The sequence below is a fragment of the Eucyclogobius newberryi genome, unplaced genomic scaffold (genome assembly GCF_026437365.1).
Source record: "Eucyclogobius newberryi isolate DKJ021-1_F unplaced genomic scaffold, fEucNew1.0.hap1 SCAF_14, whole genome shotgun sequence".
Taxonomy (NCBI): Eukaryota; Metazoa; Chordata; class Actinopteri; order Gobiiformes; family Gobiidae; genus Eucyclogobius; species Eucyclogobius newberryi.
Genome location: NW_027315768.1, coordinates 34,188,004 through 34,213,327, shown reverse-complemented (window position 1 = coordinate 34,213,327; position 25,324 = coordinate 34,188,004). Strand labels below are relative to the sequence as shown.

At 44.5% G+C, this 25,324-nt stretch overlaps 3 protein-coding genes across 3 annotated transcripts in view; 2 read left to right on the top strand and 1 right to left on the bottom strand.

Moving 5' to 3' along the window:
- Positions 1-8,095, bottom strand: part of htr2aa (5-hydroxytryptamine (serotonin) receptor 2A, genome duplicate a) — a 37,597-nt gene extending 29,502 nt beyond the window's left edge. Inside the window, exon 1 of the mRNA XM_072444137.1 lies at positions 7,702-8,095. Coding sequence (XP_072300238.1) covers positions 7,702-8,095 — 394 coding nt within the window. The remainder of the gene's footprint in view (positions 1-7,701) is intronic.
- The window catches only part of lcp1 (lymphocyte cytosolic protein 1 (L-plastin)), a 281,117-nt gene that overhangs the window by 21,914 nt on the left and 233,879 nt on the right, over positions 1-25,324 (top strand). The window lies entirely within an intron of this gene.
- Positions 1-25,324, top strand: part of LOC140360019 (E3 ubiquitin/ISG15 ligase TRIM25-like) — a 441,716-nt gene that overhangs the window by 374,114 nt on the left and 42,278 nt on the right. The gene's annotated exons all lie outside the window — the stretch shown is intronic.

The window sequence follows — 25,324 nt, the reverse complement described above, 5'->3', positions numbered from 1 at the left end:
GTAACTGTAACTTATGTTACTCCAATTCAGATCTTTTGGTATGGTACACTTATTAATGTACAAACGCGTCTTTTCCGAGCTGAATCGAATGGAAGCCTAAGCCCCGCCCACTTCTGAGCAAATTAACCTGGCCGCGACATAAACTGGCACACCGGTCCGTGAAAATAAAACCTACATTATTCCGGTCCGTGGTGCAAAAAGGTTGGGGACCCCTGGACTTCACGTCCGGGCGAAAAGAGAGTCTCCAAAACTGTGAGGTCACGTATCGATGGTGCGTGATTGGCCCAGTCCAGGTCTGCAGATTGAAAGGGACTAAATGGACGTCCTGCAGATTTGGTAATTCCCATGCATTAAAGGACAAATATTACTGTATTTTCCGGACTATAAGTCGCACCTTTTTTCATAGTTTTGGCCGGGGTGCGACTTATACTTATATTTATACTTATATACTTATACTCAGGAGCGACTTATATGTGATATTTAGGTTCGAGTGCCACAAGCTGGCAAGAGATCTTTTAGTTCCGCAAGGCTGTGCGAAGCACGGCTGTGAAAGTGCTCATAAAGATGGAGCGCAAATCGCTCGCCCACTTCCAAACTCTCACTAAGGCACTCCTCCTCACGCACGCCCCGTGCATACTAATTATTAATAGGAAAATGGAACGTTACCGTTGTAAATCGTTTTTTCGCGTTTTTTTTTGCTTTTATAGTATATCAATTTATAGTTTATGATATTTTAAAAATGGGAAACATTGTTTTCTTGGGACAATGTTTTTCACCCAGTGAACATTAACTAAAATTCACAAAAGTTTGCACACCTCTAAAAATCGTGCCTCTCTCGTCCGCCCAACCAAATGTCGGCCATATTGCTTCAAAAATGGCTAAGCATGACTCTGGAGTTTTTCCAAACGTCGTACTTTTACGAAGTCCTCTCAGGGCGTTGGAAATTTGGTGAAAATGGTGCTGAGGAGTGGGACATCAAAAGTTCTGTCGCGGTCTCTGTTCGGCGAAGCCGCAAACTGTAGCTAGAATTACAGACATTTCCCAAATTTAAAATTTGCTGCCGTTTGTGCAGATAAAATCAGAATTGCGTCAAATAAGAATCAGTTGTTGAAGTGAATAAATTAATTTGGCGTGACAGCGCCCCCTACAGAGTGAAACATATTTTTATATGGAGGGTAAAAAATTTTGTTTTGCAAAATTTGACACAAAATTCAATTTTGGCATCCCTATCAAAAAAGTCAATAAGACTCATGTCATAATTGTTACGGCTTTGCCGCAGTGATGACAGAAATCTCCCGTGTTATTCCAATGGGGAAATCGCCAGATCTCTGAAATTTGAACATGCTGACACTTTATATTTTTCCGAAGTCCTCCTGAAGTGAAATTTGGTGAGACTCATCTTCAGGAGTGGGCCATCAAAAGTTATCAAAATTTTCATTCTAAGAGCCACGGACTTTTCCCTTCATTTGTAAAGCAAAGGGAAGAAGACGCAACAGCGTCACAGATTCCGCAGGAGGTGTAATAAAAGGACAATATTGGACGCGTTAGCCACGCCCCCTCCTAACGAGTGTGACGAGGGCCGATCATCGCCGCTTCATACTCCAGTGCAACTTATATGTTTTTTTTTCTTCTCTATTATGCATTTTTTGGCTGGTGCGACTTATAGTCCAGAAAATACGGTATGCATTATCATTGAAAGTGAAAAGCTGGTGTTTGACTAAACATGCGCGCACTTTTACCTGGTGGAAAAAAGCTTAATGACTTGATACTTTTTCAAATCTCTTTTTATGGCTCTTCTCCCTTCTCTTCCCTCCTGATTTAGACACATTTCCGTCCCCGAGGGCCCCGTCGTTTCCTCCTTCACATTGGTGACACGAGCCGAGACTCGTGTTTGTGGAGGTTTAACGCTGAGCAAATGTCAAACGTGGATCAATAACGCGTCACATCCGATTGGCTGCATGAATTGTGTCCGTTCTCCCTGTGTCTGGAGGGTTTTCGCTCTGATTTAAAGCTGATTTTCAAAGCGTGAAAGGAGGAAGTAGGTATTAAAATCTCTCTAACTCATTAACTCATAGATCTAAAAAAACATCTTCTTTAAGCCGTTGGGACGACACACACAGACGGCACACAGACGGCACACACAGACGACACACAGACGGCACACACAGACGACACACAGACGGCACACACAGACGACACACAGACGGCACACACAGACGACACACAGACGGCACACACAGACGACACACAGACGGCACACACAGACGACACACACAGACGGCACACACAGACGGCACACACAGACGGCAGACAGACGGCACACACAGACGGCACACAGACGGCACACACAGACGGCACACACAGACGGCAGACAGACGGCACACACAGACGACACACAGACGGCACACACAGACGGCACACACAGACGGCAGACGGCACACACAGACGGCACACAGACGGCACACAGACGGCACACACAGACGACACACACAGACGGCACACAGACGACAAACAGACGGCACACACAGACGGCAGACAGACGGCACACACAGACGGCACACAGACGGCACACAGACGGCACACAGACGGCACACACAGATGGCACACAGACGGCACACACAGACAGCACACAGACGGCACATAGACGACACACACAGACGGCACACAGACGGCACACACAGATGGCACACAGACGGCACACACAGACAGCACACAGACGGCACACACAGGACACACAGACGGCACACAGACGGCACACACAGACGACACACACAGACAGCACACAGACGGAACACAGACGACACACACAGACGGCACATAGACGGCACACACAGACGGCACATAGACGGCACACACAGACGGCACACAGACGGCACACATCAATCAGATTTGCTTTTACAATAGAAGATAGAGGGAAAAAACGACACATTTACAAGAGTTACAGGCCGAGAAAAACAGCTTTAAATCTTCTATTGAAACATGCACAATATGCTAAAGCAGGACTAAAACAGGACTAAAGCAGGTCTAAAGCAGGACTAAAACAGGACTAAAGCAGGTCTAAAGCAGGACTAAAGCAGGACTAAAGCAGGTCTAAAGCAGGACTAAAGCAGGACTAAAGCAGGTCTAAAGCAGGTCTAAAGCAGGTCTAAAGCAGGACTAAACCAGAGATGAACTTGAAGATGGTCGGTCTGTGGTTTAGTCTCTCCTTGACTTCTTTCTGCCTCTTCGGATGTTATGATTAAAATGTCTCTCCGGTCACCTCAACACTCGTGCGTTCTGTGAATATTCTGTTTTTCTCTCTTCACCTTCACATAAACGTTATAGGGACAGGACTGGACAGGACAGGACTGTAGAGACAGGACAGGACTGTAGAGACAGGACAGGACTGTAGAGACAGGACAGGACAGGACTGTAGGGACAGGACAGGACAGGACTGTAGAGACAGGACAGGACAGGACTGTAGAGACAGGACAGGACAGGACTGTAGAGACAGGACAGGGCCGTAGAGACAGGACAGGGCCGTAGAGACAAGACAGGACAGGACTGTAGAGACAGGACAGGACTGTAGAGACAGGACAGGACAGGACCGTAGGGACAGGACAGGACAGGACTGTAGAGACAGGACAGGACAGGACTGTAGAGACAGGACAGGACAGGACTGTAGAGACAGGACAGGGCCGTAGAGACAGGACAGGGCCGTAGAGACAGGACAGGACAGGACTGTAGAGACAGGACAGGACTGTAGAGACAGGACAGGACTGTAGGGACAGGACAGGACAGGACAGTAGAGACAGGACAGGACAGGACTGTAGAGACAGGACAGGACTGTAGAGACAGGACAGGACTGTAGAGACAGGACAGGACAGGACTGTAGAGACAGGACAGGACAGGACTGTAGAGACAGGATAGGACAGGACTGTAGAGACAGGACAGGGCCGTAGAGACAGGACAGGGCCGTAGAGACAGGACAGGACTATAGAGACAGGACAGGACTGTAGAGACAGGACAGGACAGTAGAGACAGGACAGGACAGGACTGTAGAGACAGGACAGGACTGTAGAGACAGGACAGGACTGTAGAGACAGGACAGGACAGGACTGTAGAGACAGGACAGGACAGGACTGTAGAGACAGGATAGGACAGGACTGTAGAGACAGGACAGGGCCGTAGAGACAGGACAGGACAGGACAGTAGAGACAGGACAGGACAGGACTGTAGAGACAGGACAGGACAGGACTGTAGAGACAGGACAGGACTGTAGAGACAGGACAGGACTGTAGAGACAGGACAGGACAGGACTGTAGAGACAGGACAGGGCCGTAGAGACAGGACAGGGCCGTAGAGACAGAACAGGACAGGACTATAGAGACAGGACAGGACTGTAGAGACAGGACAGGACAGGACAGTAGAGACAGGACAGGACAGGACTGTAGAGACAGGACAGGACAGGACAGTAGAGATAGGACAGGACTGTAGAGACAGGACAGGACAGGACTGTAGAGACAGGACAGGACTATAGAGACAGGACAGGACTGTAGAGACAGGACAGGACAGTAGAGACAGGACAGGACAGGACAGTAGAGATAGGACAGGACTGTAGAGACAGGACAGGACAGGACTGTAGAGACAGGACATAAAGGAGTTTAAAGAGTGCCGTTTCATTGGACACACGGGCAGACACTGATCGTTCGGTGGAGTCGGACACATAAATGAGGTCGACTCATTGAATTTGTCCTCTACGCCAATTATATTTAATACAGATGGAGCAACATGCTGAGTGCAGCTGTTATAGAGTTGAGTTCACGTTACATCACAACATTCTGTAATACACCGACAAAACATATAAAAGTGCAGCATTTTTTATTGTACTTCAGCCACTTGACTCTGCTTAGTTTAGTCCTAGTTTAGTTCTGCCGTGGATCAGGTCTGCCCTGGTTTAGTTCTGATTTAGACCTGGTTTATAACATGAATTATTGATATTTTGCCGACTTTGTTTGTACTGCCCGCGAGTGATGAATGTGAGAGTCTTTGCTTTAGAGGAACCCGCTGCACACACGGGACTGAGCGCACAGACATATGGACTTGTGTACAGCAGGAAATACACTCCGTCTGAACATACTGGCTCAAGCTGCTCTTTCTTATTTTGCACCGTTTATATCGTTCTGACCAGGACGCAAAGCCTTTCTCTGCAAAGGTTGTCCAACAAAACCCATTATTTAGCCCAATATTTTCAAATAACTGATACATATGTATTTTCCGGACTATATTTTTTCATAGTTTTGGCCGGGATGCGACTCCAGAGCGACTTATGTGATGTTATTCGTTATTTTGACACTGGCAACCACAAGAGGGCGCTCTAGGCTCTAAGCGACGCAGAAGAAGAATCAGCACTTCCTCTTCCTCTGGAGTTTGTGGAGTTGTTTAGAAGTGACACAGAGGAAGAAGAATTCAATGGATTTAGTGATTTGGGGTAAAACTGATGCTTTGCTAAACTTGTTAGCATGTTCTTTATGCTATAGTTCTCTGAATAACTGTTCATATGTTACGTTAACATACCAGACACTTACCACAGTTCTGTCTGTGCCTCATGTAGCTGAAGGTGTTAGCGTTAGCATACGTCATGTAGCTGAAGGTGTTAGCGTTAGCATACGTCATGTAGCTGAAGGTGTTAGCGTTAGCATACGTCATGTAGCTGAAGGTGTTAGCGTTAACATACGTCATGTAGCTGAAGGTGTTAGCGTTAACATACGTCATGTAGCTGAAGGTGTTAGCGTTAGCATACGTACACCTATTCACCATGTTCTCTCATCTGTTATTATTTTAAACTGCATTTCAAGATGAAATGTCTGTTTTTGGTCTTGGATTTTATCAAATACATTTCCCCAAAAATAGACTTATACTCCAGTGCGACTTATATATGTTTTTTTCTTCTCTATTGTGCATTTTTTGGGCTGGTGCGACTTATACTCCGGAAAATACGGTATTTCTGTCTTCAAACCGCCAAGACAAGCATTTAACTGTTGGACAATATCATACAAACCAATATTTAAATAGTTTATGGCTGTTTTGTCATTAGTAATCGCTTGAAGGCGTTTCAGTCGACCAAAATAGTAAGTTGTCAATCAATTGTTTTTTTCTATGATAAGGATTTATATGGGACCACATAGATTTGGCCATCGCAGCCATTGAAATAACTGTTTTCAAACCAATTTCCTCAGAACATTCACTGCAATTAAAATGAATCAAATGAAGTGTTTAGAAAGAGTTCTGTGGGGAAAGTATATAACAACGCTTCACATTTACAGAGAAATACTGGCTGCCGAGTGGCCCACGTGTCTATTATTCATAGATAAGAACCAAACAAATCTCCTGCCATGGACACAATAGATGGATACCTTTGGCGCACGCTCCTGGAAGCTGGTGAAAAGGCCACGACGGAGACTTCGACATGATTGACATCGCCGACGGGCAAAAGACTGGACTAGAAACAACAAGTGAACCTTGGAAAATGGAAGGAAAAACGACGAAAAATGCCGTTTACAATAAATGTGAAACTGGACAGCGGGCGATGTTTGTGACTCGTCTGACGTCCGGTGTTCGTTGCCGTGTTCGTTTGTACGATAAACCCCTCCGTTTCAGGACCTGGTTTGTATCTTTGTCGACGCGTGGCATCAGCCCAACTCTGATGGCGGAATCGTGTACGCTGCATAATTCAAAATGACGGCCGCGTTCGTCGCCGCGCGCGAAGCCAAAAATCAGGACGCTTTAGCTCCTCGCGAAACATCAATATTGAACATTTAAAAAGCCTGAATGGAAAACTGATTATTTCTTATTTATCCGACGAAATCAACGTTTTTATTTTACGAGTGAACGTGTCGTACGCAGGGAAACGTGTGAACTCTGCCTTTGGAGACGGATCATGGGGACAAAACTGGACCTTTCCTGAATAGTTTGATGGTAACAACAAACAAATGACTATTATTTTGTTCTACTGCATTAAATGAAAGTGTGTTGTGGTATAAAAATAAGTCTGAACCCTTTAGTTCGACTTTTTGCTCACCGTAAACCTCTGATCAACTCTAACCAGCGCTGCAGAGTAAATAAAACGCTGCGTTCCAAAGCCTGTTACTGCTCCGTTAGCTAGCGTTAGCCTCCACACGTCACAAACTACGGAACACTGGGGACTGGTTCGGTGACTGAAAACCTCACCGGAGCCTGGTTGAAACAATGACCACGTGTCAAAGTGTCGTATGTCGACATTTAGCGATTAGCGCCGACGTTAGCATACACGCTAGCAACCTCGTCATTAAAAAAATGTGTTATTCTGGACAACAATGCACCAAAAACATAGCGGGTGACAACAGTTTGACAGGAAAATGTACGTTTGATTTCCCTCAGGTTGAAGTTAGACATTGATAGTGCAACATATAAACAACATCCATGTGTCTGCGGCGTTTAGAGCTACAAAATAACTTTTAAAAAATTGCGCCGCTCCATTATAACAAATGAATAGACCGTAAACACGAGGACCAGGTCGTCACTCCGTGGAACGGTCGATCGCTCAGCTCTCCCGCTCAGCTCTCCCGCTCAGCTCTCCCGCTCAGCTCTCCCGCTCAGCTCTCCCGCTCAGTAATCAAAAAGCAGTGGAACGGACCCGATCGATGGCACAAGCAATCGCGAGCGTCCCCCCCCCCCGCTTACCGTAAAGGATGGTCACCATGGAGACGGGCATCACCAGCACGCCCAGCAGCATGTCCGCCACGGCCAGCGACATCAAGAAGTAGTTCGTGGCGTTCTGCAGTTTCTTCTCCAGCGACACGGCCAGAATGACCAGGATGTTGCCCGTCACCGTCACGGCGATCACGGACAGGATCAACAGCGCCGCCCAGTTTTTGTCCTCGTCGCAGCGGGGCCCCGACATCCCGCCGCTCTGGTCGCCGGCGTCGGGGAAGGTCAGGTTGGCGAGGTCGGAGGGGCCGCGGCAGCCCTGGGGCCCGGTCCGGTTTGGCAGATTTGTCCACGGCTCTTGAAAGCTGACGGCGGCGTACGAGTTCGCGGCCGACGCGGAATCGTTTTTGACATTTTCGAAACTCATCTCGGCGAGAAAAATAATCGACCGCCGTCTTTGTAGTTCTAAACGCTCCTACAGACTCCAAATCTCCTGTGTAGCAGTAAAAAAATGTGTTTAAAATTTAAAAATAAATGCAAGATTAAGAACTTTTCTGCAATATATGAATGATTTCTGAAGCTTAAAGAAAAAAAACAACGAGAATAAATACATGAAAATAAATAAATAAGAATAATTTGCATAAATATTTGTTAAAAAAATAGTCAAAACTTTAGATTTCAAATTTCAGATACACAAAATTGTCATCTGAATCCAAATGCATATTTTTCATGTAATTTAGTTAAAATTTTAAACAAAATTTTCAATGCAGCTCATTGAATAACTACAATAATTAAAAACACGATCTATTTAAGTAAATTACCCCCCCAAAAAACAGCATATTTCCTTTTTCTTAATTAGTCTTGATGGAAAACATATGAATCCACCGAGGAACAAACTGTCGTCAAACTGAGGCACAAATGTAAAAATAAACCGTAATAAATCAACTCCTCCGCTCAAAATGTCTGAACTCATCATAATCCATCGATCATGATCCCCAGGGCGGTCCTGGTCCAGACCGGGTCCAGTCCTGGTCCAGACCGGGTCCAGACCGGGTCCAGTCCGGGTCCTGATCCTCTGCTCTCCAAAGGGACCGTCTCCTCTCGGCTGCTCCAGGTCCAAATTAAAATTGTCGATCCTTAAAATGTCTTTCACTGAATATTTCCTGCTCGAAGCAGTGATTTCCCACTAGATCCTGAACGAGATTGATTCAATTTGACAATCTTGAACAGGTTTGAGGTTCAGTTGTCGTGCAGTGGCTTGAATCTCATCGTCATGGAGGTGAAAGTAAAGATAATGGATGTCGTTGCCAGTTCAAAAGCTTAAATTAATCTTGAAAAACTTGAAAAAAAAGTCTCCATGTCGGCAAAACGACATATTCTGCTCCAAAATTCCTAAATAAATCTATTTTAAAAGATGGAGTAGATATCTTGGTTTTCCTTCAAAACAGCAAGACATGGAAATACCTTAAACTGGCAAAATGTGCGAAAACGATTCCAGACGATGATTTTATTCGCTATTATTTGTTGAAAAATCCGCTTAAAAAAACAGTTGTCTTGGTTTTTAAGTGACAAAAGTATTCAAAAAATCGTCTGAAATGCACAGTTCCGACTTGAGATTATTCATATTAACATTTGTCTAAAAAATGTCAAAATATAGATCCAGAAGAGGTCGATTTTCCTCTTTTCTTTCCATGAATCATCTCAAAGTCGGTCGGATGAAATGTCAACTCAGCGACGTCGAATTCCTCTTCCAAATCCTCGTTTTTGGGGAAATTTTGTCCCAAGCGTCGCACCTACATTCTCAGAAATCCTCTCGAAAAGCGATCGATTCAAACAAAAAATTCACATTTTTCACCCCCCAAATCCTCGACGAATCCTCGCCCGCATTTCCGAAACGTTCACGTTCCGTCGACAGAACGAACGCGCGAAAACGGCGTCTTCACGTTCAGCCTCTCGGGAAGAAAAGAACGAAATCCCTCGTTTGGCGTCACCGATCCACCAAAAATAGCTTCTGTAACTCGTGCTCAAGCAAAAGTGGCAAAGGTTTAATCCGGGCTTTGCAGTAGTAGTAGAAGTAGTAGTAGTAGAAGTAGTAGTAGTAGTAGTAGTAGTAGTAGTAGTAGTAGTAGTGGTAGTAGTAGTATTCCATGTAGTATTAGGAGCTGTGGACGGCTGCATGTCCTCTCTTTCTGTGTCAGCTCCTCCAACTCGGCTCCCTCACTCCTCCCTCCCTCTAATGCCTCTCTCTCGTTTCTCCCTCTCGTTTCTCTCTCTTTTCTTTCTCTTTCTCGTTCCATATTCTCTCCCCCCTTTCACTTCATCCCTTCATCATTCTCTCTCTCTCGTTTTCCTCTCTCGTTTTCCTCTCTCGTTCTTCTCTCTCGTTTCTCCCTCTCGTTTCTCTCCCTCTCGTTTCTCTTCCTCTCGTTTCTCTCTCTCGTTTCTCTCTCTCGTTTCTCTCCCTCGTTTCTCTCCCTCTCGTTTCTCTTCCTCTCGTTTCTCTCTTTCCCTCCCTCCTCTCCCCTATCTCTCTCCCTCTCTTTTGCTTTCTCTACCTCATTCTCACCTCCCTCCTCCCATTCCTCGATCTCTTTCCCTATTCTCTCTCCCCTCTCTCTTCACCCCTTCTTCATTCTCTGCCTTTTCCTCCCCCCTCTCTCCCTCTCCTTCTCCTCTCTCTCTCCGTCTCTACCTCGATGTCAGTGAATTTCCGTGTCCCCTTTTCTCAAAATCCTCTTATAACTCTAAGAACAGATGAAGATGTCTGTCCTCCTCATCCTCTGTCTCCTCTTCCCTTAAACGTCTTCAGAGGATGAAGATGTCTGTCCTCCTCATCCTCATCCTTCTCTTCTCTTAAACGTCTTCAGAGGATGAAGATGTCTGTCCTCCTCATCCTCTGTCTCCTCTTCTCTTAAACGTCTTCAGAGGATGAAGATGTCTGTCCTCCTCATCCTCATCCTTCTCATTTCTTACTCGTCTTCAGAGGATGAAGATGTCTGTCCTCCTCATCCTCATCCTCCTCTTTTCTTACTCGTCTTCAGAGGATGAAGATGTCTGTCCTCCTCATCCTCTGTCTCCTCTTCCCTTAAACGTCTTCAGAGGATGAAGATGTCTGTCCTCCTCATCCTCTGTCTCCTCTTCCCTTAAACGTCTTCAGAGGATGAAGATGTCTGTCCTCCTCATCCTCTGTCTCCTCTTCCCTTAAACGTCTTCAGAGGATGAAGATGTCTGTCCTCCTCATCCTCGGCCTCATCTCAGTCGATAAAACGCTGTAACTAACGATTATCCAAAAATACGACCATGATTATATTTTTATAGTCGACTTGCCACGATTATTCTGATCGTTGCAGCTCTGGTCAAAATGAACATTCCTCTCGCTGTCGTGGAAGTTAAGTTGTTGTTAAAGGTGCAACATTAAGCCCCGCCCCCTGCACTCAGCACCACGCGGCCTCAACATGAACATCCTGCACAAACATGTGGTTTTAAAAAGCCTCAAATGCATGATTTATTATACATTTGACTTGAAATGTACTTCATATTGTGAGGAGGAAATGAGAGAATATGTTTTACACCGGAATGTTCCACAATTTGCCTTTAAAAACATGTCACTGTGAGCGGGCTCGCCTCTGCGCAGACCTGACCTGTAACTGTGTCTTTGTGGTGCCAGCTGCTTGTCTCCATGGAGATGGATAGTGTTTAATGCAATATTGTGAAACATTCTACGCATTATCATCTCCATGGAGACAAGCAGATGGTGCACACTTTTACAGTGCACTTTCATATTCAGAAACAATAGTTCTTTCATCTTGCTCGTGTTCCTTTAGTTTTAGAACATGAATATTGTTTGTATTTGTACTTTCTCTCAGTCAGGCGTTTGGATTTGATTTGATGGATTGGATTTGTTAGCGCTCCATCTACTGGCAGCAGGGGGAATTACACCGGGAAATGAACAGAAGATGCTAATGTAGCACAGGCAGTAATAAAGTAGTAAAGTATAAAATATTCAGAGTCTGTGATGATTTATGAGTTAAAAACAGACCTCCACCTCTGACATCACACATAAAGCTCAGAGGAGAAGACAAGAAGACCAGAAGACCAGAAGAGGAGCTCGTGAACAGGTTTCATGAAACAAGTGTGAACGAAGGGAAATACGACCCGTTCAAAATAATGTCGTAACATGTCATTAAATGTAGTTTGAACACCCCAGACATGCATCATATCATTTTTAAATTCTAGAGAAAAGTCAAGACTCTGATACTTTTCATGGTAAAACTGTGAAACGATGTCAAAGGTCTGTCATTTCCCTTTGGTCTGCTGCATTTGGCCTTTGTGAACTGGATGTCAGAGCGGAGATCATTAGAGAGAGAGAGAGAGCGCATTAGGGCTGAGTCAGAGCCGCAGCAGAGCATTGTGGGTAGAGGCTCGGGCTGCGGGGGGGGAAACATGTGTCTGTTCACCTGAAGAAATGAAAGATGTGACAAAAGAAGAATACGTGAACGTGTCACTGGTTTGTACAACTTCTGAGCTTTCACAATATTCACACTTAATCTTATGAACGCTGTGATACTCCATTACATTTATGAGCACATTTTGAGCAATAAAAGTGCCCATAGTTTCATAAATGATAGATCGATTTAATTTTGTACTGTAGAAAATTCCGGCGGTTTTCTTGAGTAATATTTAGTCCAGTATAACAGTTTCTCAGAGTAAAAGCGTTAGTTCCTCCTCTCACTGTGAGTAAAAGTGTTATTTCCTCCTCTCACTGTGAGTAAAAGTGTTATTTCCTCTTCTCACTGTGAGTAAAAGTGTTATTTCCTCCTCTCACTGTGAGTAAAAGTGTTATTTCCTCCTCTCACTGTGAGTAAAAGTGTTATTTCCTCCTCTCACTGTGAGTAAAAGTGTTATTTCCTCCTCTCACTGTGAGTAAAAGTGTCATTTCCTCCTCTCACTGTGAGTAAAAGTGTTATTTCCTCCTCTCACTGTGAATAAAAGTGTTATTTCCTCCTCTCACTGTGAGTAAAAGTGTCATTTCCTCCTCTCACTGTGAGTAAAAGTGTCATTTCCTCCTCTCACTGTGAGTAAAAGTGTTATTTCCTCCTCTCACTGTGAGTAAAAGTGTTATTTCCTCTTCTCACTGTGAGTAAAAGTGTTATTTCCTCCTCTCACTGTGAGTAAAAGTGTTATTTCCTCCTCTCACTGTGAGTAAAAGTGTTATTTCCTCTTCTCACTGTGAGTAAAAGTGTTATTTCCTCCTCTCACTGTGAGTAAAAGTGTTATTTCCTCCTCTCACTGTGAGTAAAAGTGTTATTTCCTCCTCTCACTGTGAGTAAAAGTGTTATTTCCTCCTCTCACTGTGAGTAAAAGTGTTATTTCCTCCTCTCACTGTGAGTAAAAGTGTCATTTCCTCCTCTCACTGTGAGTAAAAGTGTTATTTCCTCCTCTCACTGTGAGTAAAAGTGTTATTTCCTCCTCTCACTGTGAGTAAAAGTGTTATTTCCTCCTCTCACTGTGAGTAAAAGTGTTATTTCCTCCTCTCACTGTGAGTAAAAGTGTTATTTCCTCCTCTCACTGTGAGTAAAAGTGTTATTTCCTCCTCTCACTGTGAGTAAAAGTGTTATTTCCTCCTCTCACTGTGAGTAAAAGTGTTATTTCCTCTTCTCACTGTGAGTAAAAGTGTTATTTCCTCCTCTCACTGTGAGTAAAAGTGTTATTTCCTCCTCTCACTGTGAGTAAAAGTGTTATTTCCTCCTCTCACTGTGAGTAAAAGTGTTATTTCCTCCTCTCACTGTGAGTAAAAGTGTCATTTCCTCCTCTCACTGTGAGTAAAAGTGTTATTTCCTCCTCTCACTGTGAATAAAAGTGTTATTTCCTCCTCTCACTGTGAGTAAAAGTGTCATTTCCTCCTCTCACTGTGAGTAAAAGTGTCATTTCCTCCTCTCACTGTGAGTAAAAGTGTTATTTCCTCCTCTCACTGTGAGTAAAAGTGTTATTTCCTCTTCTCACTGTGAGTAAAAGTGTTATTTCCTCCTCTCACTGTGAGTAAAAGTGTTATTTCCTCCTCTCACTGTGAGTAAAAGTGTTATTTCCTCTTCTCACTGTGAGTAAAAGTGTTATTTCCTCCTCTCACTGTGAGTAAAAGTGTTATTTCCTCCTCTCACTGTGAGTAAAAGTGTTATTTCCTCCTCTCACTGTGAGTAAAAGTGTTATTTCCTCCTCTCACTGTGAGTAAAAGTGTTATTTCCTCCTCTCACTGTGAGTAAAAGTGTCATTTCCTCCTCTCACTGTGAGTAAAAGTGTTATTTCCTCCTCTCACTGTGAGTAAAAGTGTTATTTCCTCCTCTCACTGTGAGTAAAAGTGTTATTTCCTCCTCTCACTGTGAGTAAAAGTGTTATTTCCTCCTCTCACTGTGAGTAAAAGTGTTATTTCCTCCTCTCACTGTGAGTAAAAGTGTTATTTCCTCCTCTCACTGTGAGTAAAAGTGTTATTTCCTCCTCTCACTGTGAGTAAAAGTGTTATTTCCTCTTCTCACTGTGAGTAAAAGTGTTATTTCCTCCTCTCACTGTGAGTAAAAGTGTTATTTCCTCCTCTCACTGTGAGTAAAAGTGTTATTTCCTCCTCTCACTGTGAGTAAAAGTGTTATTTCCTCCTCTCACTGTGAGTAAAAGTGTCATTTCCTCCTCTCACTGTGAGTAAAAGTGTTATTTCCTCCTCTCACTGTGAATAAAAGTGTTATTTCCTCCTCTCACTGTGAGTAAAAGTGTCATTTCCTCCTCTCACTGTGAGTAAAAGTGTCATTTCCTCCTCTCACTGTGAGTAAAAGTGTTATTTCCTCCTCTCACTGTGAGTAAAAGTGTTATTTCCTCTTCTCACTGTGAGTAAAAGTGTTATTTCCTCCTCTCACTGTGAGTAAAAGTGTTATTTCCTCCTCTCACTGTGAGTAAAAGTGTTATTTCCTCTTCTCACTGTGAGTAAAAGTGTTATTTCCTCCTCTCACTGTGAGTAAAAGTGTTATTTCCTCCTCTCACTGTGAGTAAAAGTGTTATTTCCTCCTCTCACTGTGAGTAAAAGTGTTATTTCCTCCTCTCACTGTGAGTAAAAGTGTTATTTCCTCCTCTCACTGTGAGTAAAAGTGTCATTTCCTCCTCTCACTGTGAGTAAAAGTGTTATTTCCTCCTCTCACTGTGAGTAAAAGTGTTATTTCCTCCTCTCACTGTGAGTAAAAGTGTTATTTCCTCCTCTCACTGTGAGTAAAAGTGTTATTTCCTCCTCTCACTGTGAGTAAAAGTGTTATTTCCTCCTCTCACTGTGAGTAAAAGTGTTATTTCCTCCTCTCACTGTGAGTAAAAGTGTTATTTCCTCCTCTCACTGTGAGTAAAAGTGTTATTTCCTCTTCTCACTGTGAGTAAAAGTGTTATTTCCTCCTCTCACTGTGAGTAAAAGTGTTATTTCCTCCTCTCACTGTGAGTAAAAGTGTTATTTCCTCCTCTCACTGTGAGTAAAAGTGTTATTTCCTCCTCTCACTGTGAGTAAAAGTGTTATTTCCTCCTCTCACTGTGAGTAAAAGTGTTATTTCCTCCTCTCACTGTGAGTAAATACCAGTGAAAAAAGCTTCATGATGACATTTGTCTTTCTTGTATTGCATCCTTTAGATATGTTTTAGTTTTTCTCATTTTTGGGTCGATTTCAATTTTATTTTATTAATTGTATTAATGTTTTAAATTGTATTAATTTTATTAATTTTATTACTGTCATTTATTTTTATTTTCATTTAATTTTGTTTTATATATTATTTCATGTATTTCATTTTAGATTTAAATTTTACATTTTAAATAAAACAAATTATTCAGTTTGATGTATTATTTTATTTTATTTTACTTTATTACGTTTCGTTTTTATTTAATTTATTTAAATTTATTTGTCTTAATGTATTATTTATGTTATCTATTTAACTTATTTAATGTATTCATTTAATTAATTAATTATAAATTATTGTATTTTATTATTTTCATTATATATTTTTTATTAGGCCCGAGCGCCACAAGCTGGCGAGAGGCCTATTAATCTCGTAAGGCCGTGCGAAGCACGGCTGCGAAAGTGCGCACATAGTGCGCACGAAATCGAGCGCGAAGCGCTCGCCCACTTCCAAACACTCACTAACGCACTCCTTCACTCACGCACGCCCCGTGCATACTAATTAGTAGTGGGAAAATGGAACATTACCGTTGTAAACGGGCGAAGCCCGTGCAAAAGTGCGCACTAAACGAGCACTTTACATTGAGATGACGACATCCCCATATAAAGCACTCATTTGCGCCAAGTAGCTCACGAATACGTTCCCCATCTCTTGCATGTTCCGTGCATATAAGCATGTAATGCAAAAATTGAACATTATTACTGTATAGAGGGCCAAAAACACAAAGTGGGCGGAGCCCACTCAAAATTAACGAAAGTACCCGTCAGTGACCAGGGACCCACACCATGAAGTAGGAAAGCGCGAGCGCTTTCCGAAAATGTATAGTTTATGATATTTGAAAAATGGGAAACATTGTTTTCGCATCGGAATATTATTCTTTCTTTCTTTCTTTCTTTCTTCTCGGGACCAACCCCCCTATTTTTCACCCAGTGAACATTGACGAAAAGTCACAAAAATTTGCACACCTCTAAAAATCGTGCCTCTCTACATTCTGGCTATTTCCCTTTTCTAAAATAACAAAAATTGGCGCGTCAGCGCCCCCAAATGTACCAAAAATGCATTGAGATGGGAAATGACCCAAAAAAATCTGATCGTAGAATCATGAAATTTGGCGCAGAGGTAGATGGTGACAAGAGAAGTAAAAAATATTATTACGGCAACACCGTCCACCCAACCAAATGTCGGCCATATTGGTTCAAAAATGGCTAAGCATGACTGGGGAGTTTTTCCAAACGTCGTACTTTTACGAACTCCTCCCAGGGCGATGGCTCTAAAAAGCTGAAATTTGGTGAAAATGCTACTGAGGAGTGGGACATCAAAAGTTATCCGAATTACATTGACCCTGTCACGGTCTCTGAGCGGCGAAGCCGCAAACTTTAGCTAGAATTTCAGAAATCTCCCAAATTTAACATTTCTGCCGTTTGCGCAGATAAAGTCAGAATTGCGTCAAATTAGAATCAGTTGTTAAACTCTTTGCCCTAAACCTACTTGAAGTGAAATAAATTAATTTGGCGCCACAACGCCCCCTACAGATTTTATATGGAGGTTAAATGTTTAGTTTTGCGAAATTATCTGAAATTCGACACACAACTCAATTTTGGCCCCATCAAAAAATTAAATGAGACCCATGTCATAATTGTTATGGCGTTGCCGTAGCGATGACCGAAACCTCCCATGTTATTCCAATGGGGAAATCACCAGAACATGTTTACACTTTATACTTTCACCAACTCCTCCCAGGGCGTTAGACATATTAACCTGAAATTTGGTGAGACTCATCTTCAGGACCATCAAAAGTTATCCACATTTTTATTCTTTTTGATGTAAAACAAAGGGGAGAAGATGTGACAGCGTCACAGATTCAGAAGTAGGCGTAATAAAAGGACAATTGGGGCGCGTTAGCGCCCCGCGTTGGCGAGGGCCGATCATTGCCGCTTGCGGCTATATTTTTTCATTATTTTCATTATTTTCATTATTTTCATTATTTATTTTTCATTATTTTCATTATTTGTTTTATTTATTTTATTTATTTTATCGATTTAATGATTTTATTGATTTTATTTCTTTATTTTAATTTTTAAATTTTTTTTAATTATATTTTCAGTTCATTTTATTTCATTTTTGCTGCATGTGGAGCTTGTTCTGCTTCTAATGTTGCTGGTGACGTTCTTCTTGCTCTGGCTGAATGTGACGCACGTTGTGGCTTTGTCTCATCAACATGAGACACTTTGTCTCATGTTGATGAGACACTTTGTCTCATCAACATGAGGAGACAAAGTGTCTCATGTTGAGGAGACAAAGTGTCTCATGTTGAGGAGACAAAGTGTCTCCTCAACATGAGACACTTTTCACAGTGTCAGTTTCTGCCTCGAGTCGAAAACATTTAACACTTTTCACAATGTTACAGACGATTAAACAAACCAGCAGAAAGACTGAAGCACAGATTGTACTGCTACTATAAGAGTACTAGTATAAAAGTACTACTATAAGAGTACTAGTATAAAAGTACTACTATAAGAGTACTAGTATAAAAGTACTACTATAAGAGTACTAGTATAAAAGTACTACTATAAGAGTACTAGTATAAAAGTACTACTATAAGAGTACTAGTATAAAAGTACTACTATAAGAGTACTAGTATAAAAGTACTACTATAAGAGTACTAGTATAAAAGTACTATTATAAGAGTATTAGTATAAAAGTACTAGTATAAAAGTACTAGTATTAACGCGAGACGAGAATATTGTGGTCATGAAAGCACTTTTTAAAAACCAGCAACGACAAGACCGACCTCCTGCTGGTGCCAGAGTCAGGACTAAACATGGACCGGCCTCCTGCTGGTGCCAGAGTCAGGACTAAACATGGACCGGCCTCCTGCTGGTGCCAGAGTCAGGACTAAACATGGACCGGCCTCCTGCTGGTGCCAGAGTCAGGACTAAACATGGACCGGCCTCCTGCTGGTGCCAGAGTCAGGACTAAACATGGACCGGCCTCCTGCTGGTGCCAGAGTCAGGACTAAACATGGACCGGCCTCCTGCTGGTGCCAGAGTCAGGACTAAACATGGACCGGCCTCCTGCTGGTGCCAGAGTCAGGACTAAACATGGACCGGCCTCCTGCTGGTGCCAGAGTCAGGACTAAACATGGACAAATTCAGAGAAGAGTAAACTTTGTGAACGTTGACACTTTTCCTGCTCATTAAAAATACTTCTCGCTCCAGAATAAGCCCATTAGAAGTTGTTGTTGTTGGCGAGGCTCATGACGAGGCAGCACAAACCGCAGCTGTCGGGAACTGAACCCTCAACCACAGAGTCCTGTTTGTGTCCAGGTCTAAAATAACTGCTGCTTCACTCTGGACCGTTACACCGCTGGAGCCCTGTACTCCCACTGACCAGAGGACCAAAATACATGGATTTATATGGACAAAGAAACACCAGGACTAAACCAGGACTAAACCAGGACTAAACCAGGACTAAACCAGGACTAAACCAGGACTAAACCAGGACTAAACCAGGTCTAAACCAGGACTAAACCAGGACTAAACCAGGACTAAACCAGGTCTAAACCAGGACTAAACCAGGACTAAACCAGGACTAAACCAGGACTAAACAAGGACTAAACCAGGTCTAAACCAGGACTAAACCAGGTCTAAACCAGGACTAAACCAGGACTAAACCAGGACTAAACCAGGACTAAACAAGGACTAAACCAGGTCTAAACCAGGACTAAACCAGGAATAAACCAGGTCTAAACCAGGTCTAAACCAGGACTAAACCAGGACTAAACCAGGACTAAACCAGGACTAAACAAGGACTAAACCAGGTCTAAACCAGGACTAAACCAGGAATAAACCAGGACTAAACCAGGTCTAAACCAGGACTAAACCAGCACTAAACCAGGACTAAACCAGGACTAAACCAGGACTAAACCAGGACTAAACCAGGTCTAAACCAGGACTAAACCAGGACTAAACCAGGACTAAACCAGGACTAAACAAGGACTAAACCAGGTCTAAACCAGGACTAAACCAGGAATAAACCAGGTCTAAACCAGGTCTAAACCAGGTCTAAACCAGGTCTAAACCAGGACTAAACAAGGACTAAACCAGGTCTAAACCAGGACTAAACCAGGAATAAACCAGGTCTAAACCAGGTCTAAACCAGGTCTAAACCAGGACTAAACCAGGTCTAAACCAGGACTAAACCAGGTCTAAACCAGGTCTAAACCAGGACTAAACCAGGTCTAAACCAGGACTAAACCAGGTCTAAACCAGGACTAAACCAGGTCTAAACCAGGAATAAACCAGGTCTAAACCAGGTCTAAACCAGGACTAAAACAGGACTAGAACAAGACTTGACCAGGACTAAACCAGGTCTAAACAAGGAATAAACCATGTCTAAACCAGGTCTAAACCAGGACTAAAACAGGACTAAAACAAGACTTGACCAGGACTAAACCAGGTCTAAACCAGGTCTAAACCAGGACTAAACCAGGACTAAACCAGGTCTAAACCAGGATTAAACCAGGTCCAAACCAGGAATAAACCAGGTCTAAACCAGGTCCAAACCAGGTCTAAAGCAGGTCTAAACCAGGTCTAAACCAGGACTAAACCAGGACTAAACCAGGACTAAACCAGGACTAAACAAGGACTAAACCAGGTCTAAACCAGGACTAAACCAGGAATAAACCAGGTCTAAACCAGGTCTAAACCAGGTCTAAACCAGGTCTAAACCAGGACTAAACAAGGACTAAACCAGGTCTAAACCAGGACTAAACCAGGTCTAAACCAGGTCTAAACCAGGTCTAAACCAGGACTAAACCAGGTCTAAACCAGGACTAAACCAGGTCTAAACCAGGTCTAAACCAGGACTAAACCAGGTCTAAACCAGGTCTAAACCAGGTCTAAACCAGGAATAAACCAGGTCTAAACCAGGTCTAAACCAGGACTAAAACAGGACTAGAACAAGACTTGACCAGGACTAAACCAGGTCTAAACAAGGAATAAACCATGTCTAAACCAGGTCTAAACCAGGACTAAAACAGGACTAAAACAAGACTTGACCAGGACTAAACCAGGTCTAAACCAGGTCTAAACCAGGACTAAACCAGGACTAAACCAGGTCTAAACCAGGATTAAACCAGGTCCAAACCAGGAATAAACCAGGTCTAAACCAGGTCCAAACCAGGTCTAAAGCAGGTCTAAACCAGGACTAAACCAGGTCTAAACCAGGAATAAAGCAGGACTAACCCAGGACTAAGCTAAGACTAAACCAGGACTAAACCAGGACTTCCAGTAAAAACAAGGACAAAACCCTATCAGGATTACTAAACTCTTGTCATTGTAACGATCTATTTTCTAAGTGTTAAAAAGCCAGGTCTAAACCAGGACTAAACCAGGACTAAACCAGGTCTGAACCAGGACTAAACCAGGGCTAAACCAGCACTAAACCAGGTCTAAACCAGGACTAAACCAGGTCTAAACCAGGACTAATCCAGCACTAAACCAGGTCTAAACCAGGACTAAACCAGGACTAAACCAGCACTAAACCAGGGATAAACCAGCACTAAACCAGGACTAAACCAGGGCTAAACCAGGACTAAACCAGGACTAAACCAGGACTAAACCAGGACTAAACCAGCACTAAACCAGGACTAAACCAGGACTAAACCAGGACTAAACCAGGTCTAAACCAGGACTAAACCAGGACTAAACCAGGTCTGAACCAGGACTAAACCAGGGCTAAACCAGGACTAAACCAGGACTAAACCAGAACTAAACCAGGTCTAAACCAGGACTAAACCAGGACTAAACCAGGGCTAAACCAGCACTAAACCAGGGCTAAACCAGCACTAAACCAGGACTAAACCACCACTAAACCAGGGCTAAACCAGGTCTAAACCAGGACTAAACCAGGACTAAACCAGGTCTGAACCAGGACTAAACCAGGACTAAACCAGGACTAAACCAGGACTAAACCAGGTCTTAACCAGGACTAAACCAGGGCTAAACCAGCACTAAACCAGGGCTAAACCAGGACTAAACCAGGACTAAACCAGGACTAAACCAGCACTAAACCAGGACTATACCAGGACTATACCAGGACTAAACCAGGTCTGAACCAGGACTAAACCAGGACTAAACCAGGACTAAACCAGGTCTTAACCAGGACTAAACCAGGGCTAAACCAGCACTAAACCAGGGCTAAACCAGGACTAAACCAGGACTAAACCAGGACTAAACCAGCACTAAACCAGGACTATACCAGGACTAAACCAGGTCTGAACCAGGACTAAACCAGGTCTGAACCAGGACTAAACCAGGACTAAACCAGGACTAAACCAGGTCTTAACCAGGACTAAACCAGGGCTAAACCAGCACTAAACCAGGGCTAAACCAGGACTAAACCAGGACTAAACCAGGACTAAACCAGCACTAAACCAGGACTATACCAGGACTATCATATAAATCACTTTTATTCTAAACGTTTTGCCCATATTTTATTTGACATTTAACGAGTTGGTCTGGCCGTTTTACCACAGACTTTTTTGTTCACGCCGACACCACTTCCTGTGACGCCCCTGACGATTAACACCATTTACGACAGCACCGTATATGGTATTAACCCCCGTGATGTTTGCTCAGGTCCAGCCGCTCCCTGCAGTGGACAGTGGAGCAGAAATCCTTTTGTTTCTTTTTCTGATGTAACAAAACCACCAGAGACCGAACTTCCTCCACCTCCTCCACCTCCTCCACCTCCTCCACCTCCAGCTACAGCTTTATTTACTACATTTAGAGCAAGTTTAATACACTGTGATAGACACAAGGGGTGGACTCCTGACCTCCTCCTGTACCCCTGACCTCCTCCTCTACTCCTGACCTCCTCCTGTACTCCTCTGACCTCCTCCTGTACTCCTCTGACCTCCTCCTGTACTCCTGACCTCCTCCTGTACTCCTCTGACCTCCTCCTGTACTCCTCTGACCTCCTCCTGTACTCCTCTGACCTCCTCCTGTACTCCTGACCTCCTCCTGTACTCCTCTGACCTCCTCCTGTACTCCTCTGACCTCCTCCTGTACTCCTGACCTCCTCCTGTACTCCTCTGACCTCCTCCTGTACTCCTGACCTCCTCCTGTACTCTTCTGGCCTACTCCTGTACTCCTGACCTCCTCCTGTACTCCTGACCTCCTCCTGTACTCTTCTGACCTCCTCCTGTACTCCTCTGACCTCCTCTTGTACTCCTGACCTCCTCCTGTACTCCTCTGACCTCCTTCTGTACTCCTGACTTCCTCCTGTACTCCTGACCTCCTCCTGTACTCCTCTGACCTCCTCTTGTACTCTTCTGACCTCCTCCTGTACTCCTCTGACCTCCTCCTGTACTCCTGACCTCCTCCTGTACTCCTGACCTCCTCCTGTACTCCTCTGACCTCCTCTTGTACTCTTCTGACCTCCTCCTGTACTCCTCTGACCTCCTCCTGTACTCCTGACCTCCTCCTGTACTCCTCTGACCTCCTCCTGTACTCTTCTGACCTCCTCCTGTACTCCTGACCTCCTCCTGTCCCTGGTTTAGTCCTGTTTAGACATGGTTTAGACATGGTTTAGTCCTGGTTTAGTCCCTGGTTTAGTCCTGGTTTAGACCTGGTTTATGTATTAGAAATATCATAATATTAATAGAAAGTAGATTAAAAGGGGGAAAATGAGCTGAATTCAAACTGAGGTCTAAAACGTTAATCAGAGTTTACGAGGAGAATAAAAGGTCAAACTGTGATCGCCCATGGTCCGTTTAACACGAGGGAGAGAGAGAGGGAGAGGAGACGAGGAGAGAAGGAAAGGAGACGAGGAGAGAGGGAAAGGAGACGAGGAGAGAAGGAAAGGAGACGAGGAGAGAGGGAAAGGAGACGAGGAGAGAGGGAAAGGAGATGAGGAGAGAAGGAAAGGAGACGAGGAGAGAAGGAAAGGAGACGAGGAGAGAGGGAAAGGAGACGAGGAGAGAAGGAAAGGAGACGAGGAGAGAAGGAAAGGAGACGAGGAGAGAGGGAAAGGAGACGAGTAGAGAAGGAAAGGAGACGAGGAGAGAGGGAAAGGAGACAAGGAGACGAGGAGAGAGGGAAAGGAGATGAGGAGAGAAGGAAAGGAGACGAGGAGAGAGGGAAAGGAGACGAGGAGAGAGGGAAAGGAGACGAGGAGAGAAGGAAAGGAGACGAGGAGAGAGGGAAAGGAGACAAAGAGACGAGGAGAGAGGGAAAGGAGACGAGGAGAGAGGGAAAGGAGACGAGGAGACGAGGAGAGAGGGAAAGGAGACGAGGAGAGAAGGAAAGGAGACGAGGAGAGAGGGAAAGGAGACAAAGAGACGAGGAGAGAGGGAAAGGAGACGAGGAGAGAGGGAAAGGAGACGAGGAGAGAGGGAAAGGAGACGAGGAGAGAAGGAAAGGAGACGAGGAGAGAAGGAAAGGAGACGAGGAGAGAGGGAAAGGAGATTAGGAGAGAATGAAAGGAGACGAGGAGAGAGGGAAAGGAGACGAGGAGACGAGGAGAGAGGGAAAGGAGACGAGGAGAGAATGAAAGGAGACGAGGAGAGAGGGAAAGGAGACGAGGAGACGAGGAGAGAGGGAAAGGAGACGAGGAGACGAGGAGAGAGGGAAAGGAGACGAGGAGAGAATGAAAGGAGACGAGGAGAGAGGGAAAGGAGACGAGGAGACGAGGAGAGAGGGAAAGGAGACGAGGAGAGAATGAAAGGAGACGAGGAGAGAGGGAAAGGAGTTGAGGAGAGAAGGAAAGGAGACGAGGAGAGAGGGAAAGGAGACGAGGAGAGAGGGAAAGGAGACGAGGAGAGAAGGAAAGGAGACGAGGAGAGAAGGAAAGGAGACGAGGAGAGAGGGAAAGGAGACGAGGAGACGAGGAAAGAGGGAAAGGAGATGAGGAGAGAAGGAAAGGAGACGAGAAGAGAGGGAAAGGAGACAAAGAGACGAGGAGAGAGGGAAAGGAGACGAGGAGAGAGGGAAAGGAGACGAGGAGAGAAGGAAAGGAGACGAGGAGAGAGGGAAAGGAGACAAGGAGACGAGGAGAGAGGAAAAGGAGACGAGGAGAGAGGGAAAGGAGACGAGGAGACGAGGAGAGAGGGAAAGGAGACGAGGAGAGAAGGAAAGGAGACGAGGAGAGAGGGAAAGGAGACAAAGAGACGAGGAGAGAGGGAAAGGAGACGAGGAGAGAGGGAAAGGAGACGAGGAGAGAGAGAAAGGAGACGAGGAGAGAGGGAAAGGAGACGAGGAGAGAGGGAAAGGAGACGAGGAGAGAGGGAAAGGAGACGAGGAGAGAGAGAAAGGAGACGAGGAGAGAGGGAAAGGAGAAGTTGAGAGGGAAAGGAGACGAGGAAAGAGGGAAAGGAGAAGTTGAGAGGGAAAGGAGACGAGGAGAGAGGGAAAGGAGACGAGGAGAGAGGGAAAGGAGACGAGGAGAGAGAGAAAGGAGACGAGGAGAGAGGGAAAGGAGAAGTTGAGAGGGAAAGGAGACGAGGAGAGAGGGAAAGGAGACGAGGAGAGAGGGAAAGGAGACGAGGAGAGAGGGAAAGGAGACGAGGAGAGAGAGAAAGGAGACGAGGAGAGAGGGAAAGGAGAAGTTGAGAGGGAAAGGAGACGAGGAGAGAGGGAAAGGAGACGAGGAGAGAGGGAAAGGAGACGAGGAGAGAGAGAAAGGAGACGAGGAGACGAGGAGAGAGGGAAAGGAGACGAGGAGAGAAGGAAAGGAGACGAGGGGAGAGGTAAAGGAGACAAAGAGACGAGGAGAGAGGGAAAGGAGACGAGGAGAGAGGGAAAGGAGACGAGGAGAGAGGGAAAGGAGACGAGGAGAGAAGGAAAGGAGACGAGGAGAGAGGGAAAGGAGACGAGGAGAGAGGGAAAGGAGACGAGGAGAGAGGGAAAGGAGACGAGGAGAGAGGGAAAGGAGACGAGGAGAGAGAGAAAGGAGACGAG